General features: G+C 41.9%; 2 protein-coding genes across 2 annotated transcripts in view; both read left to right on the plus strand.

Annotated features, from left to right (window-relative positions):
* SYCP1 (synaptonemal complex protein 1) overlaps window positions 1–6,173 on the plus strand; it is a 102,836-nt gene extending 96,663 nt beyond the window's left edge. The window contains exons 30-31 of the mRNA XM_075264160.1: window positions 3,081–3,167; window positions 6,030–6,173. Coding sequence (XP_075120261.1) covers window positions 3,081–3,167; window positions 6,030–6,173 — 231 coding nt within the window. The remainder of the gene's footprint in view (window positions 1–3,080; window positions 3,168–6,029) is intronic.
* LOC142194808 (serine/threonine-protein kinase 38) overlaps window positions 1–16,755 on the plus strand; it is a 432,602-nt gene that overhangs the window by 315,611 nt on the left and 100,236 nt on the right. The window lies entirely within an intron of this gene.

Here is a 16,755-nt window from a genome sequence, read left to right on the forward strand (position 1 = left end):
TTTTTGCCCCTCGGGATCGCCCACTTAATAGTTTTAGAAGTGCAGGTCTCTGACAACACAAAGTGGGTGCAATGTATTGGATACCAAAATGGCATATTTCTTTAAAAATTTCAATTTTTGGGAAGCATTTTTAGTCTCAAAATCATAATATCACTTGATACATTCCTTGACGGGTGTAGTTTCTAAAATGGGGTCACTAGGGGTTTCTATTGTATTGATACTTTAGGGGCTCAGCAAATGCGACATGGCACCTCAAAACTATTCCAGCAATATATGCCCTCCAAAATCCAAATAGCGCTCTTTCCATTCTGAGCCCCAACATGTACCCATACAGCAGATTATGATCACATATGGGGTATTGCCGTGTTCAGGGGAAATTGTGTAACAAACTGTGGGGGGCTCTTAATTCTCTAACTACTTGCAAAAATTAAAAATATGGCGCTAAATGGACGATTTATTGGAAAAAAAGTAATTTTTCATTTTCACATCTCAATGGTAAAAAAATCTGTGAAACACCTGTAGGGTCCAAGTGCTCACTAAACCCCTTGATAAATTCCTTGAGGGGTCTAGTTTTCAAAATGGGGTCGTTTTGGGGAGGTTTCCACTGTTCTAGCACTTCAGGGGCTCTCCAAATGCAACATGGTGCCTGAAACAGATTTCAGCTAAATTTGCCCTCCAAAATCCCAATAGCGATCCTTCAGCTCTGGACCTCACTGCGTGCCCATACATCACTTTACATCCACATGTGGGGCATTTCTGTAGTTGGGGCAAAGTGCTTGACAATTTGTGGGGTGCATTTTCTTTTTTAACCCCTTGTGGAAATGCATAATTTGGGGTTAAAGCTACATTTTATAGCAAAAAATGTCACTTTTCCTTTTGTTGGGCCAATTCTGTTACACTCCTGTAGGGTCAAAGGGCTCACTAAACCCCTTGGTAAATTCCTTGAGGGGTATAGTTTCCAAAATGGGGTGACATTTGGGGGGTTTCCACTGTTTTGGCACATTGGGGGCTCTGCAAAAGGGACATGGTGCCTGAAAAGTATTCTAGTAAAATCTGGCCTACAAAATCCAATTAGCGCTCTATCCGTTCTGAGAGCGACCGTGTGCCCGTACATTGGGGTACCAGCACATATGGGGTATTGTCGTGTTCAGGAGAAATTGTGTAACAAAATCTGGGGTGCAGTTTCTCCTTTAACCCTTTGTGAAGATGAAAAATTTGGGGCTACAGTGACATTTTATTATAAAAAAAGTAATTTTTCATTTTCACATCTCAATGGTAAAAAAAAATCTGTGAAACACCTGTAGGGTCCAAGTGCTCACTATACCCCTTGATAAATTCCTTGAGGGGTCTAGTTTCCAAAATGGGGTGACATTTTGGGGTTTTCCACTGTTTTGGCACCTTGGGGGCTTTGCAATCGGGGCATGGCGCGTGAAAAATATTCTAGCAAAATCTGGCCTACAAAATCCAATTAGTGCTCCATCTGTTCTGAGAGCGACCGTGTGCCCGTACATTAGGGTACCAGCACATATGGGGTATTGTCGTGTTTGGCAGAAATTGTGTAACAAAATGTGGGGTGCAGTTTCTCCTTTAACCCTTAGTAAATGTGTAAATTCTAGGACTAAATGAATATATTAGTGACAGAAATTGAAAAATTTAAATTTGACCTCCATTTTGTTTTAATTGTTGTGAAATGCTGAAAGGGTTAAGAAACTTTCTAACTGCTGTTTTAGATTCTTTCAGGAGTGCAGTTTTTAGAATGGGGTGACTTTTGGGGGGTTTTATTAGAGAGGCCTTTCAAGTTCCCTTCAGAACTGAACTGGTCCCTTGAAAAATGTGTTTTGGAAATTTTCTTGAAAATTTGGAAAATTACTGCTTGACTTGTAAGCCTTATAATATCTGAAAAAAATGAAAGGGTGATTAAAATTTGATTGCTACATAAATCAGAGATATGGTTAATTATATTTATGAAAAAATTCGGTTAGTATGACTTTCTATTTGAAAGGCTTGCAATTTCAAAGTTTGAAAACTGCATTTTTTTCAAAATTTTCACCAAATTTCCTATTTTTTTCATAATTATAGACAAAACATATCGATGAAAATTTACTACTGACATGAAGTACAATGTGTTACGAAAAAACAGTCTCAGAATCACTTGTGTAAGTTAAAGCGTCTCAAAGTTATCGCCATTTAAAGTGACACATGTCAGATTTGAAAAAAGAGGCCTGGTCCTTAAGTCACTTTTGGGCTGTGTCTCTAAGGGGTTAAAATCAGGCCTGTTTGGATTTCTGAACAATTGCAAAATAAAAATCATCTTTTACGTTGTTATTATGTAATGCTTGTCTTCTATTAGGATTCAGCGTAATGGGCAAATAGCTTGAGATTCTGTAACACTAAAGCGGCATTCACACTGCCGCTGTTGTCGCCCCGGGGTGTCCGTGGTAAACCCCAGGGAAACAGGACAGCAGACGGCTTGTGAGCGGTCGGCTTTAAAACCCATTCATTCTGGTGTCCGTTTTTTTCCGCGGTCACAAAGTCCTCCATGGATTCAATTATCCACAAGTAGCAGAGCTTCCACCCCGAGTGTGGAGGAGCTCCTATACATCTCACCATTCAATATCGGGGTTGACTACATTTTAGATGGTTAATAAACCTAGCGTTTTTTACCTGTGTGTTTCACAATGTGGGACCTTATCTTTAGACTAAGTTGGTCTTTTATAATCACAGGTTTTCAATTTCATGCCTCTTCTAAGGTTCTATGTTATATGGGTTATCGTGTTTACTCAACTTGTCCTAGGTGTAGCCTTACAAATATGAATCATGTGCAGATCAATTTTTTTTGTTTCTAAACTGTATTTTTGGTATTAATTTGAAAAGTGGTGTTTCTTTTTCACTATTGGGTGATTATTCAGAGAAGCCTCAGGTTTATGTGATCCCCTATCTAAAGTTGCTTTAGCAGTTACTTTTAACTTCTAGACTGGTCATTCTAAAAACTTAATATATATTATATATGCACAGTCCAAAATTATGTGAGAAGTTATCTGCTTTACATCTTATGAATGTTTTATTCTATTTCATTTTAGGGAATATATGAAAATGAGAGTATGTTGAACTCTATATATCATATGTCTCACTCAACCCCCAAATCACACATCACGAATCCAAGAAAGGTATTTATTATATAATAGGATAAACTGAGGCATTCCTTTTAAAATTAAGGTAAATGAACATGCTTGAACATTTTAACAGGTGATCTTATTTATTTTTGTATTGAATTTCTTGAGAAAGAAAATGTTGCACACTAAACTGTAAATTAGCTTTTAATTTTCCATATTATTTTCTGCATACAACAGGTTACCAACAAATTATCTCTTGTATTGTTGTTTTTGTGTCTGCTATGTCTTATATTTTTGTAGAAGTGGGTCTCCTTTCCCCAATTTAATCGTTTTATCCCTGAAGTAGTTAATATTAGGCAATTGAGCTCAGGTTTGGGTAACCATACTATCCCTAGTGAATATTACTTAGGCAGTTGACACTTCACATCATATTAAGCAGTACAAGGTGCCGCACGTCTGATTAGCCCTATATACCATGACCCTATTATATATGGGGTTGTTTATTTTTAGCTTTTAGATTTATTTAATAAAAGTTATATTTTAGTGCACTTTATGTTGTTTAGTTTTTCTATTGTATGGTAGAGGTGCATTACGTCTATATTTGATCAATATTTTGAGGTTTCCTTATATTTTCAGGTTCATGCAATACTTCCTGGTTTCTAGTTCTTGGTTGTGAGAGTGTCAGAACTTTTTCAGACAGCCCACCCAAGCATCCACCCACTGAACCTCCTAACATTGTTTCATTCAGTTTACTCACTTATTTATGTGTGTATATATTTCATTTTTTTTTGTGTAGTGGTCACATAAGATTAGGTAGATTGCTATGGAAACCTGAAGACTGAAGAACCTGCGAGTTTCCATTGGTCTATAAGTGTTATGTTATCATGTGTATCTCAGTTTGGATATCAGTAACAAACCTGCGATCGGTTGTTATGGAAACCTGGAGTAAAGCTGAGTGTATGTGACCTTGTGTAACAGTGTCATCTGCAGCAACCTTCCCCTTTAACGGAATGTTCACATGGTAAAAAATGAAGATGAATTCATTTTCTGCCGCCGGCATTTTTGCCGCAGTGTAGTCGTGATGGGATGCCGATGCAATGCATTAGTATTCCATTGCGGCATCCCGCTCCTAATTAGGCCTGAATGAATGGGCCTAATCAGGAGGGAGTCTCAAGCCCCAGACCCTACGGCTGAATGAGCCATGGAATCCGCAGCAAGATTGAGCAGGACGCTTTTTTTTCTGTATCCTGCTGCAATCTCTGCCTCACATTGAAAGCAATGGGAGGAGGATTCTGGGAGGAATCTGCTCCGGATTTGGGGCTGAAATCCACCCCCAAATCCGCAGCACATTCCTCCGTGTGAACAGAGCCTAAAGCTGACCTACAGCAGTGAAGAAAAATGGCAGGGTTGTAATGGAGACCTGGAGTACAGCTGTGTGCATGCGGAGAATAATTGCTTGTGAGCTTCTGTTGGCTGATAAGGGACATGTACTTGTACCTCCTGAGGAAGCCATGAAGGCGAAATGCGTCACGTGGACTCCCCTTGACCCTGGGCTTATTTTGGTGACCATGTTGCTAGGTATTTACTTTTATTTTGTATGATTTATGTTACTTATGTTAATTCCTTGCACATTGGCCATATTGATTACCACTTAGTGGTTTCATATTGGATATGGGCACTCACATACAGGATTGATTATATGAGATATTTATTTGTATGATTGATGTACTTCCATTTACTCCATTGTGCATGCTATGAGTGTTCATACTAATATGTTCCTTTGAATTGTATGTTATGTGAATTGTATTTATGCCCATGAGTCTTGTCTTCGTTGTTTCATGTGTCTTTTTTGGCATATTCCATCTGCCCTGCTTTAGTGTATTGCTCTTATTATAATTTTTGAGTATATATTAATACATTTATATTATTTTTAGTATTTTGGAGTAAATTGAGTGATTTTGGTGGATTGTTTTCCTTTTCTGCTTTCTGATAGAGGACATGTGACCGTGTGTATGGCAGTTGGAATATGAGTGTGAGACTTTTAGGGCCCATTCACACGGAGTAACGTGCCGTGTGACCTGGCACGTATATGCCGTGTGAGATTTTGCGGGCCGTATATGCTCCCATTGATTTCAATGGGAGCGTGGATCGTAAACGCCGCGTTATTTTGCGGCCGTGATGTGTGTGTGTGTGTGGTGTGTGAATGTATGTGTATGTATAATATATAAGAATATTCATGTGTATCTGTATATATATTGTAAGAGAATGTCTGTAAAGCACAATCTGACAACCAAGTAAAATAAAAAAAATAAAAATACATGTGGTTTCTGAAACCCACACATGCTTTTTAGAGCATGCAGTTTTCTTGACATGATGCTAATGATAAAGCTTTCACATCTTTTGCACATGTTGATCATCTCTTTTACTCTCCCTATGCATCTAACATGCTGCCAGCCCATCTGTGTCCGCAAAATCCACTGACCACTCACAGAAGAATGTCAAATGGAGACGGGAGAGGCTGGAATTGTTAAAAATAAAGAAAAATGTGCTTGTCTACATTGCTGCTTCTGCTGCCTCTAATGACTGCTGTGAACCAGGTTCTGGCTTGTCTAGACCAGCCCCAACCACCTCCTGGTTTCTCTAGCGGTCAATAAAGTTTAGACATGCTGCTTTTATCAGTGATAACATCACTTTCATCATTCATGGCAAGCGTGGATAACATGTAGGAAATTTTATTTAGTTTCAATTCGAAAACATTTGTTTCACCACATTTTTCTGTAAAAAAATCCCCCCATGAAAACATATTTTGGAAACCTCGGGTAATGCAACACCACAATAGTTTATTTTTACATTCAATAACAATGTACTGAAATGCACATAATGTTTGCCTAATCAACAATATTCCTGTGTTACTAGATTCTTCTTGAAGCATCTCTGAAGTCACCTAGCCCTGTCCGTAAACTTTCAACTATAAAAAAGATGCGGGAAACTGGCTGGGCTGCCATATCCAAAGTAGACAGAAGAAGAAAAATGAAAGCTGCTGAAAAAATATTCAGTTAAATAGTTCATTGTTTTCTTGTTTCCTTTTTATGTTTAATTTTTTAGTTACTGAAGAGTTATAGTCTACAAATGTATCTTAAGAGATTATAGAATGGTACCATAGTACATATAGAATATTTAGATATTGTCTCTAATGAACCTCCCCTACAGACTATAATTAAAGAATTAGGGTAAGTTCACACAGGGTGCAATGCACCAGCATTCAGTCGCGGCTATCCGTTTTCACAGTTCCGGACCAAAAAGCCCTGTGTGAACATACCCTTAGTGCTCTTTCATAAGTACTTTAAAAAGTGGTTGTTCAGAATTAGAAACAAGGTTCATTTTTTCCAGAAGCAAAAGAACTCTTATCCATGAGCTGTATCTAGTGTTGCGACTCATCCCTAAAATTAAAATCAATTGAGTTTATGCTAAGACCCCATAAAGTGGGCCATGGGAAAAAAGTGTTGCAGGAAAGACTGTAGCAGCATCACTATTTTTTGTTGGTATAATTGACATGCTGAAATTTACCAAACCACAACAGTTTTGAAACTCACAGCATGTCTACTGCGTGAATGTTTCTACAATGTGTGAATGGGAATCACTAGGCTATAGAACACCTCAGCCTTTCTGTTGCAGCCAAACCACCGCATTTACCCCACGTGGGTCCCTGGTTTTAAAGGGGTTTTCTAGGCTTATAAAGCTATCATTACAATTGGTCTTCGGTAGAAGATCATCAGAGGTCTGACACCCAAGACTCTTCTGAATAGCTCATTGCAGAAACTGTAGCATTTGGATGTGCACTGTGTCCAGTTCACAAAATGCCAATTTCAGTTCTATATGCACTGTTTTGCAGTCACTGCAAGGTGGATGGGATTCTAGCGCTTCCCATACCCTCTCTGTGGGAAAATACGTTGCGATTTCCAAAACTATTGTGGTCAAATATGTCAATTATACCTACGGAAAAGCTGTCTGTTTCCGGAAATCTCTGTGGACTTTCTGTGAAAAGTGCTGCGGGGAAAACCATGATTCGTTGCCGCCACAGTTTTTTCCTGCAGTGCTTTTTTGCTGCAATCTGCTACATGGGGCCTTATGCTGGGTTCACACCAGTGCTTTCACTACGTTTGCGGATTCCGTTCCCCTCTCCGCATGAAAAATGCTTAGAGAAAAGCACTATATTTTATGCACTTTTCGGGCAGAAACCGAGCAGGAAACCATACGGACCCCATTTCAGTCTATGGGATTCATTGCTTTCCTAAAGTAACCGCTTTTTTATGCAGAATAGGTTTCCTTTTGGGTGGTCTGCTTGGGGACCGCCCAAATGAAAGTCTGAAGGCACACGTGAACCTAGCTTTACCCATTGAAATCAATGGGTTATAAAGCCTCCCATTGATTTCAACGTGTAGTGCGCGTAAGCCGGCACCCATTGAAATCAATGGGATCTGTTTTGAAGCACCTCGCTCTGACACGTGTTTACGTGTCTAAATAAGCAGCACGTTACTCCGTGGGAATGGAGCCTCACTGTGGTTCCATTTATGGGAAGAACATATGAACATTTTAACTGCAGTACTAAACACAGCCAATGGATGTTTTGTTGTTTTTGGGAAAAAAAAACTGAGGACCAATGTGAGTGTGTGTAATAAAGAGATAAATATATATTTATGTATTAACTTGATTTTCCTTAACCAGGTTTGCCAGCAGGAATAAAAAAAAAAAATTCTTAGGATGGATCAAAAATAAAAAAGAAGCGTTACTCATCTCATTTATCCCCTGCTAGGGTGCCAAGTTCTTACGTTCTGATGTTCAGCTCAGCTAACCGCAGGGATTTCCTGTGTGTCAAGACTGGACAAGAAAGTAGGGACCAGCATGGACTAGTTAAACATTGGGAAAGGACTGGTGAGAGATTGCTAAAATAAGTACTGCTTCTTTTCTATTTGTAAACCACTATGAGCATCTTTTAGTGTACAAGATATTATTTTACAAACAGCCTTATAATTTACAAGGCAAAGTGCACAATATCTTTAAATCCTAGATATACTTAGAGGGATTTGCAGGTTTTAACATAGACTATCCCAGTGAACTTAAAGGAATCCTATCATTGAAAGTCATTTTTTTCTGAGTACCACATAGGAATATCCTTAAGAAAGGCGGCCCCAATGCTGAAAGAGAACGCGCTCCAGCACCGCCCCCATCTTCGTCAGGAATGTCGGCTTCACCTTCTTCTTCCGACTGGGTGATAGAGAAACGCACGCGCAAGTCGTCTCTGCCCGCGGGCCGCGAGTAGATTCGACTTCACATGCGGGCGGCCATTTTTTTTTGTGACCGGCCGCATATGCGCAGTACGATCCCATAGGTCTCAGACTTGTACTCAAGACCTACAGGAGCATACTGCGCATGCGCGCATATACGGCCAGCCACCAAAAAAATGGACGCCCGCATGTGAAGTCGACTCTGCTCGCAGCCCGCAGGCAGAGACGACTTGCGCATGCGTTTCACTCTCACACAGCTGGAAGAAGACGGTGAAGACGACATTCCTGACGAAGATAGAGGCGTCACTGGAGCGAGTTCTCTCGCAGCATTGGGGCCGCCCCCAATGTTGTCTGAGCGCGGAGGACCGCCCCTAATGCTGCAAGAGAACTAATTTGCATACCGACAAGAACCGGGATTGTAGGGAAACGGGAAAAAGATGACGAAAGGTAGGAGACGAATAGCCTTTCTTAAGGCTATTCCTACGTGGTACTCAGAAAAAAATGACTTTCAATGATAGGATCCCTTTAAAAAGATACTTCCAAGTAATTTTAAAAATTATTTTTCTGAATGCCTGCTGTAAGAGAATATCAGTTTAAAATTACACTTACAAATTATAAAATAAATTCTCCTATCACAGTGATCTATTGCATCCCTACTGCTCCTTTGTTTATCATGACACTTTGTGCTGCACCAGTAAAGGGACATGATGATACAGACCTACCTGGATTGTGGTAGGGTAAGCAGTGGGTCATGGAGGTGGAATAGGCTGTAGGTATATTTAAAAGATTGCTGTTTTCTTACAGCAGGCATAGTAAAGATTTTTTTCAGAGGAATGTAATATGTCTTTTGGCAAACAATAAATCTTGATGACTCACCAATCTAATCGTCATGTATGACCCTGTTTTATCTATAAGATTACATGCTGATTTCTTTATTTCATTAGTCAACCTTTTATTATTATGCTGTTTTAATAGTATACAGGTTGTGCTTTGTTTTTGAGTTTGAGAAACAATTTGCTGCATGTGTTATACAACAGTACAATGCTTGTTCTAGTTCAAATGGTTCTATTATAAAAATAATTTTCCAGTAGTTCAGTATTGTTGTTCAATATCAGAAGTAAATTTCATCCATCTCTCCCACATATAAGCATATGCTTCTTTTTGTTTGTTTCTGAAATAAATACATTTATCAAGTAATATGTTATTAAGAGCTTTATTTTTCCATTTATCCAGTGTTGGTATTCTTTGACACATCCAGAAGTCAAGAGACAACTCTTACACACATTAATGTCATAGAGATAGGCAGAATTTGTTTTTACCCTACTGTTTATTCTGCCACTCACTCTAAGAAACGGGGAGGGACGGCTATCCTTATCTCCTCCTCTTGCCCTTTCGAAGTTGTTACCTCCGTCCTTGACCCCAAAGGTAGATATGTTATTTTACACGGGAAGCTTGCGGGCCAGCCAATTACTCTATGCAATCTTTATGCCCCTAACTCCTCTCAACCTGATTTTTTAGTCAAGGTCTTTAACCCCTTAACGCTAAATCACGTACCTGTACGTCAGGGAATGTGGTTAGTTCCCGCATTCCCACGTACCTGTACGTGATTGAGATTGCACGGGCTCTGCTTCTGAGCCCGTGCGATCTCCACGGGAGGCCGGCTGTATCTGACAGCCAGGCTTCCCCTGTAGCAGCAGGGACGGTGATTGCACCGACCCCCCGCTGTTTAACCCTTAAGGTGCCATGATCCATAGTGATCATGGCACCCTAGGGGTTTGGCCGGGCTATAAAGCATGGTGCCGGCAGCATCAGGAGTCTGTGTGAGCTGTAATTTACAGCTACACGCTGCTCCTTAATCCCTCCCCCCATCGGAGCGAGCTCCGATGGGGGGAGGGTTAACCCCTTGGATGCCAGGACGAGTGGGAGCTAGTCTATGCATCTGCATAGCTAGCTTCCTCTATAGAGTGCAATACACGTGTATTGCAAGTCTATAGTTAGTATAGAACCAGTGATCCTCTCTGATCGCAGGTTCTAGTGTGCTTACAGCACAAATGTAAAAAAGTTTTTTTAAAAAAAAAATAATAATAAAGTGTGTAAAACAAACAAACAAAACAAACAGTTACATTTCTTGTAAATCTGGAAAATCGCTGTTACACTTGTAAGCCTTGTAACGTTCAAAATAAATTAAAATACAATCAAAAAATGATGCCGATATAAAGCAGAGATATGGGAGATAATATTTATTACTATATTTGGGTGGTATGACTATCTGCCTGAAAAGCAGAGAATTTCACATTTTGAAAATTGCAATTTTTTCCAAATTTCCATCAAATTTCCTATTTTTTTAATAAGTAAATACAAAAATATTGATTAGTGTTTACCACTAACATGAAGTATAATGTGTTACGAGAAAACATTCTCAAAATCACTTGTGTAAGTTAAAGCGTTTTAAAGTTATTGCCATTTAAAGTGACACATGTCAATTTTGAAAAAACAGGCCTGTCCTTAACATACTTTTGGGCTGTGTCCTTAAGGGGTTAATAAGCTAGACTCGCTTCCCCCTGCTGCTCTTTTTGTCGGAGGGGACATTAACATGTCATTTTTAGATTGTATGGACCATCAATCCTTCTCCGGGAACTCGCGGCGTCTTACCCGACGTAGACTCTTGACTCAATTCCGTCGTATTATTCGGCGGTATTCCCTGTATGATCTCTGGAGGATTAATTACCCGTCTACTCGCTCATTCACCTTCTACTTGGCTCCACACACATCTCACTCCAGGATTGACTATTTTTTTGGCAATGCCTTGGCTCTGCGCCTCCTTAGGGACGCCTCAGTTGGCTCTATTACTTGGTCGGACCACGCACCAGTCTCTGTAGAGCTCCGCGCAGGCCCTGTCTGTACCCGGCTTTGCCATTGGCGGCTTAATGAGAGCCTCCTTCAGAAGGCGCAGACCCGTGAGGAGCTTCGCCAGAACCTTAAAACCTTTTTTGATCTTAATATGGGTTCGGTTTCCTTGATTGCGACGTTGTGGGAGGCCCATAAGGCTGTGATGAGAGGGCATTGTATTGCTGTTGGCACTCGCCTTAAAAGGGATGCTAATGCCCGCCTTGTGCACTTGAGGTCCCAGTTGCGCCGAGTGGAGGATGACTTGGCATCTCGCCCATCTAGGGCTCTTCTCAGAACTCTCATTGATCTACGAGCCCAAATCCGAGAAGCCCTATTGCAGAAAACTTCCAAATTGCTACTGTACACTAGGCAGCGTTACTATGATCACATACATACATACATACATACATACACATACCCTCTTAGCCCGCCAGTTACGTGATCAACGGGAAGGGAGTTCGGCATACGCTCTGCGACGCTCTGATGGCGAGGTGGTTTACGACCCGGAGGAAATAGCCCGTCTATTTCACGCTTATTATTCCCACTTATATTCCCTCCCATTGGATCTTCCTGCAGATCCCCAAACGCGTTCTGCACTCCTCCAAGATTTTTTGTCCTCCTGCTGTCTCCCCACACTTTCTTCTGATGACCTGGCCTGCCTTAATATGTCTATCTCGACTGATGAGGCCTCTCATCTCCTTCAGGAACTTCCTAATGGGAAATCTCCGGGTCCTGACGGTCTTACTTACCTATATTACAAAGTATTTGGGACAGAGCTTCTCCCCCATCTTGTCTCGCTTTTCTCGGCTTTTATGGCAGGTGAGGCCATCCCGGACTCCTTCTCTCACTCCTTTCTCACACTTATCTCGAAACCCGGTAAAGATCACCTTGACTGTCGTAATTATAGGCCTATCTCGCTTTTGAAAGCGGATTTTAAGCTGTTCACCAAGCTCCTGGCCTCTAGACTGAATATGTGTCTTTCCTCTCCAGTCCATAAGGATCAAGTTGGATTTGTACCCTGCCGCCAAGGCAGCGATAATACTAGGAGAACTATTGATCTTATTGACGTAGCTTCGCGATCTGAGTCAGAGCTGTTGGTCCTCAGTTTAGATGCAGAAAAGGCGTTTTATCGTCTGGGTTGGCCTTTCCTCTTTGAGACTCTTGCCTCTTATGGCTTTCAGGGGTCCTTTCTATCGGCCATTAAGAAGCTCTACTCATCCCCCTCCACTATGATTAAGCTTCCTCACGCTTCATCTCCCCCATTCCATCTAGGCAATGGGACTAGGCAGGGCTGTCCGTTGTCCCCCCTTCTTTTTGTCCTCTGTATTGAGTCCCTAGCGGCGGCCATTTGGCTATGCCCTGATATTTCTGGGGTCCGGGTTCGTGACAAGGAGTTTAAGCTTTCCCTATTCGCAGATGATATTCTCCTTACCCTCACTAGTCTTCATGTCTCCCTCCCCAACCTCCATGTTATCCTATCTAAATTTAGTCGCCTATCCGGTTACAAAGTTAACACCTCCAAGACTGAGGTGCTCCCTATTCATGCTCCCCCCTCTACTTTGGCTGGCCTTCAGGCTTCCTTCCCATATACATAGAGGTTTTCCTCCTTAAAATATTTAGGCATATATTTGACTGGGTCTTTCTCTCAACTATATCAGGCAAGCTTTCCTCCACTCTATAGGCATGTTCAGGCTCTCCTTTCCAGGTGGCGGAGTCTGCCTTTGTCCCTCTTTGGCCGCATAGCCGCAGTTAAGATGACTGTGTTGCCTAAGTTGCTTTATCTCTTCGAGACCCTCCCGATTCCTGTCCCTCTTAAGGATCTTCAGGCGCTGCAGGGCTCGCTTCTTCGGTTTGTGTGGGCTGGAGGGAGACATCGGCTTTCACGGCATCTGATGATGACTCCAAATTCGAGAGGTGGTCTCTCTTTTCCAAACCTGGTATTATATTACTGGGCTGCCCAGCTGCGTAGAATCCCGGCTTGGTCTGCTCTTCATGCCTATTCCAAATGGATGGAAATCGAAAAATTATGGTTGGCTCCGCACCGCCCCAGTTCGCTGATTTGGTCTAATCCACATTCACCCCCTAAAACTAACCTATTGGGTCCCATAGCGCTCACTAGAGATGTTTGGCACACCTGCCTGGCCCGCTTTCCTATTTCTTCTTCTGGCTCTTCCATGACAGCCTTCCTTCTGCATTCTCACTTTCCGCCTGGACTCACTGGGCCTGTGGCTAGACCTTGGCTGAAGGCGGGCCTCTTTCGGCTTGCTGATATCATTGATTATAGGACCCGCACTGTACTACCCTTTGCTGAGATACGATCCAGATTTGGTCTTCCTGGGTCCAGTGAGTTCACATATCCAGATTTCCCACCTTGCTTCTTTTATTTTCCGGGGTCCTGTAGCGCCTGTCCCTACGTTGTTTGAGAGAATTTGTAAAGCTGGTACTGCAACGAGGGGGTTGGTGTCTGATATATATCGTCTCCTATCTGATCCCGAGCCTGACGTCCTGCCCGCACACCCATATATGACACGTTGGGAGACCTACCTGGGTCAACCTATCTCGAAAGTAGAATGGTCTCTTATCTGGAACAGAGGTTCTAAGACCTCGAGCTGTGTGGTCCATAAGGAAAATTTCTTTAAAATGCTGATGCATTGGTACCACACGCCAGCTCTTCTCCATTCCTTTGATAGATCTATCCCAGACTGCTGCTGGTGTTGTGGTGCTCGTCCTGCACACATTTTCCATTTGTTTTGGTCCTGCCCCTCCCTGGTCCCCTATTGGTGTCAGGTTCGGGATCTTCTACATCGGGTTTTGGGAATATGCCTCCCTTTATCCCCCAAGACGTATCTCCTTAATCTCCCCCCCGGTGAAGCTGCGTAAACCAGCCCTGCGACTTTTTCAATTTCTTCTCACCTCTGCTTGATTGCTAAACATTGGCGTCAGCCGGCTCCCCCATCTTTAGAGGAGCTATACCACAGGATCAGGAATGCGCAATCTCTGGAATACCTGACGGCTGTGCTTAATGATGAAGAGGAGCAGTTTCATACTGTCTGGAATCTATGGGACTTGTTTTGGGCCACTCAGCCTTTATGATTATACCATCCCCTGAAACCTCTGGTTTTGCCCTTGTTGTTTCTTCCCTTCCCGTTTCCCTGTCTTGTCTTGTCCGTGTTTGTCATCCATGTCCTTTTCTTTTATTAGCGGTTTACTATTTGTATTTGCATTGTATTGTTTTTGGACTGATACTGGTTTGTTGGTCTTGCTGTTCTACTTTATTGTTTAAATCTCATAAATAAACAATTAAAAAAAAAAAAAAAAAGAGATAGGCAGAATTTGTTTGGCTTGTGCCTCCAAAAATACATAGGTGTTGATTTATCATTGCTTTTGCATCTGTATTCTGGTATGCTTTCAACCATTTTGTGACTTTTTAATGGTTACTAGAGATGAGTGAGTACTATTCGAAACTCCCGTTTCGAATAGCACGCACCCATAGGAATGAATGGACGCAGCCGACATACAGGGGGCTAAGCGGCCGGCCGCCAGCAAAGTCTGTGTGCCGGATGCTTTCATTTATTCCTATGTCTGTGTGCTATTCGAAACAGCTGTTTCGAATAGTCCTCGCTCACTTAATTTATTAAAAGCACACTAAACCATGAAAATCAAGACTAAAAACAAAAATGCATGATATATTTAATCTCTAGCTATGTCTAGCAGGACTCAACGCTAAACTGCAGCTCTGAGCTGTTTAACAGAAATGTAGCCATAGATTGGGCAGAACCAACAAAATCAAAAGTGAGGAACACCTTAAAATGTATAAATTTATTATGGATACCCTCCAAGTAATAAAAAAGTGTTAAGTGTGGAAATACACACCCTAAAAACATCACTGAATCAGATGATGAAGGGTGGGGATAGATATATATAACTGCCAAACTATGTCATGTGGTTAAGTAGACTGTATATACAAGTCTGTATATAACCCTTTGTAAAAAAAGAAAAAAAAACAAAAAAACCTATGCCCACATTTCTCTGATATCACTCATACAGTTTAATAAAGAGAACACATATGCACTCTCAATTTGTATAGGGATAATGAACCTGGTGTCCCTGTTAGTAAGCCATGTAATACTCTGATCACTGGGCTCCCCCCATACTAATTCAACTGTGTACAATGGCACTAGCGGTGATGAAGCTAAGCGGCTCCTCATGAAATAAGCTAAGACAGCTGGCTATTTCTATATGATGTACATATACAACCCCTTTAACTTTTAAACCAGCCAGGGGCCGTGAAAAAAATAAAAAAATGCACACTCACATGTTCCTGATGCTCTAGTGTCCTCCTGGTGCGTCCAGGTTCTTCTGCTCTGGTGGCTTTTCCTGAGTCTATTGTGTTGTTCTGCTGAATCCGCTGATTGGCCTCAATGACCACTGAGGCCAATCAGTGGCCTCAGCAAGAGACCTGTAATGTCACAGGCAGTGACATCGCCAGCCATTTGGCGACTGGCTTCAGCAGTCACGTGACTGCTAAGGCCAATCAGCGGCCTCAGGAAGGGAATTTGGGATGTCACAGGTAGGTTCCCTTCTTGAGGCCACTGAATGGCCTAAGCTGTCACGTGGGGTAGGTACTTCCGCCAGAAAAAAACAATGGAGCTGCAGGATAGGACCAAGCGTGGAGGTGCTGGAGCACTGGGGACAGGTGAGTATTGTTTTCTTTTATTTTTTCACCGGCCTAATTCATAAATTAGATAAAATTTTAGTCCACATAACCCCTTTAACAGAATTGGAAAATATATATGTAGTACTTATACTTCTCCATTCTGCTAAATGCATTCCTGGCCTTGACTCAAAAAACCCCCAAACCACAGTAAGATCTGCATCAAACAAAGCAGCTATCCGCAGGGTAGGGCCTTAGTCTTAAAGGGATTCTACCATTAAACTACTTTTTTTTCTAATGAACACGTCGGAATAGCCTTAAAGGCTATTCGTCTCCTACCTTTAGACGTGGTCTCCACCGCGCCGTTCCGTAGAAATACCAGTTTTAACCGGTATGCAAATGAGCTCTCCGCAGCAATGAGGGCGGGCCCCAGCGCTGAAAGGCCGATGAGCGCATTCCCATTGCTGCCCGAGAGCTCTTTCCTGCGCCGCCTCCTTGTTCTGCAGCAACTCCGCCTCTTCTGGCTTCTCTTGCTCTTGTAGTTCTATACAGGAGCATAGAGAGGCTACCCCAAAATGGCTCCTGTATTCAGAGTAGTTTTTAGAATACAAGTATTTAGTACAACAGGGCCGGCTGACAGGTCCTCCTTACCCTATAGTCTGTAGGGCCAAGCTAAGCCATGTCAGTACTTACACTACTGCACATTCAGTAAAATTGTTTGAAATGTGATGTTTTGAGAATGAGAAAAATATAGTTCTGAAGCTACTTGTGGGGGACTGTAGAAAAGCAAGAAAGCTAGAGTCAGAGTAGCAGT

The sequence above is a fragment of the Leptodactylus fuscus genome, chromosome 2 (genome assembly GCF_031893055.1).
Source record: "Leptodactylus fuscus isolate aLepFus1 chromosome 2, aLepFus1.hap2, whole genome shotgun sequence".
Taxonomy (NCBI): Eukaryota; Metazoa; Chordata; class Amphibia; order Anura; family Leptodactylidae; genus Leptodactylus; species Leptodactylus fuscus.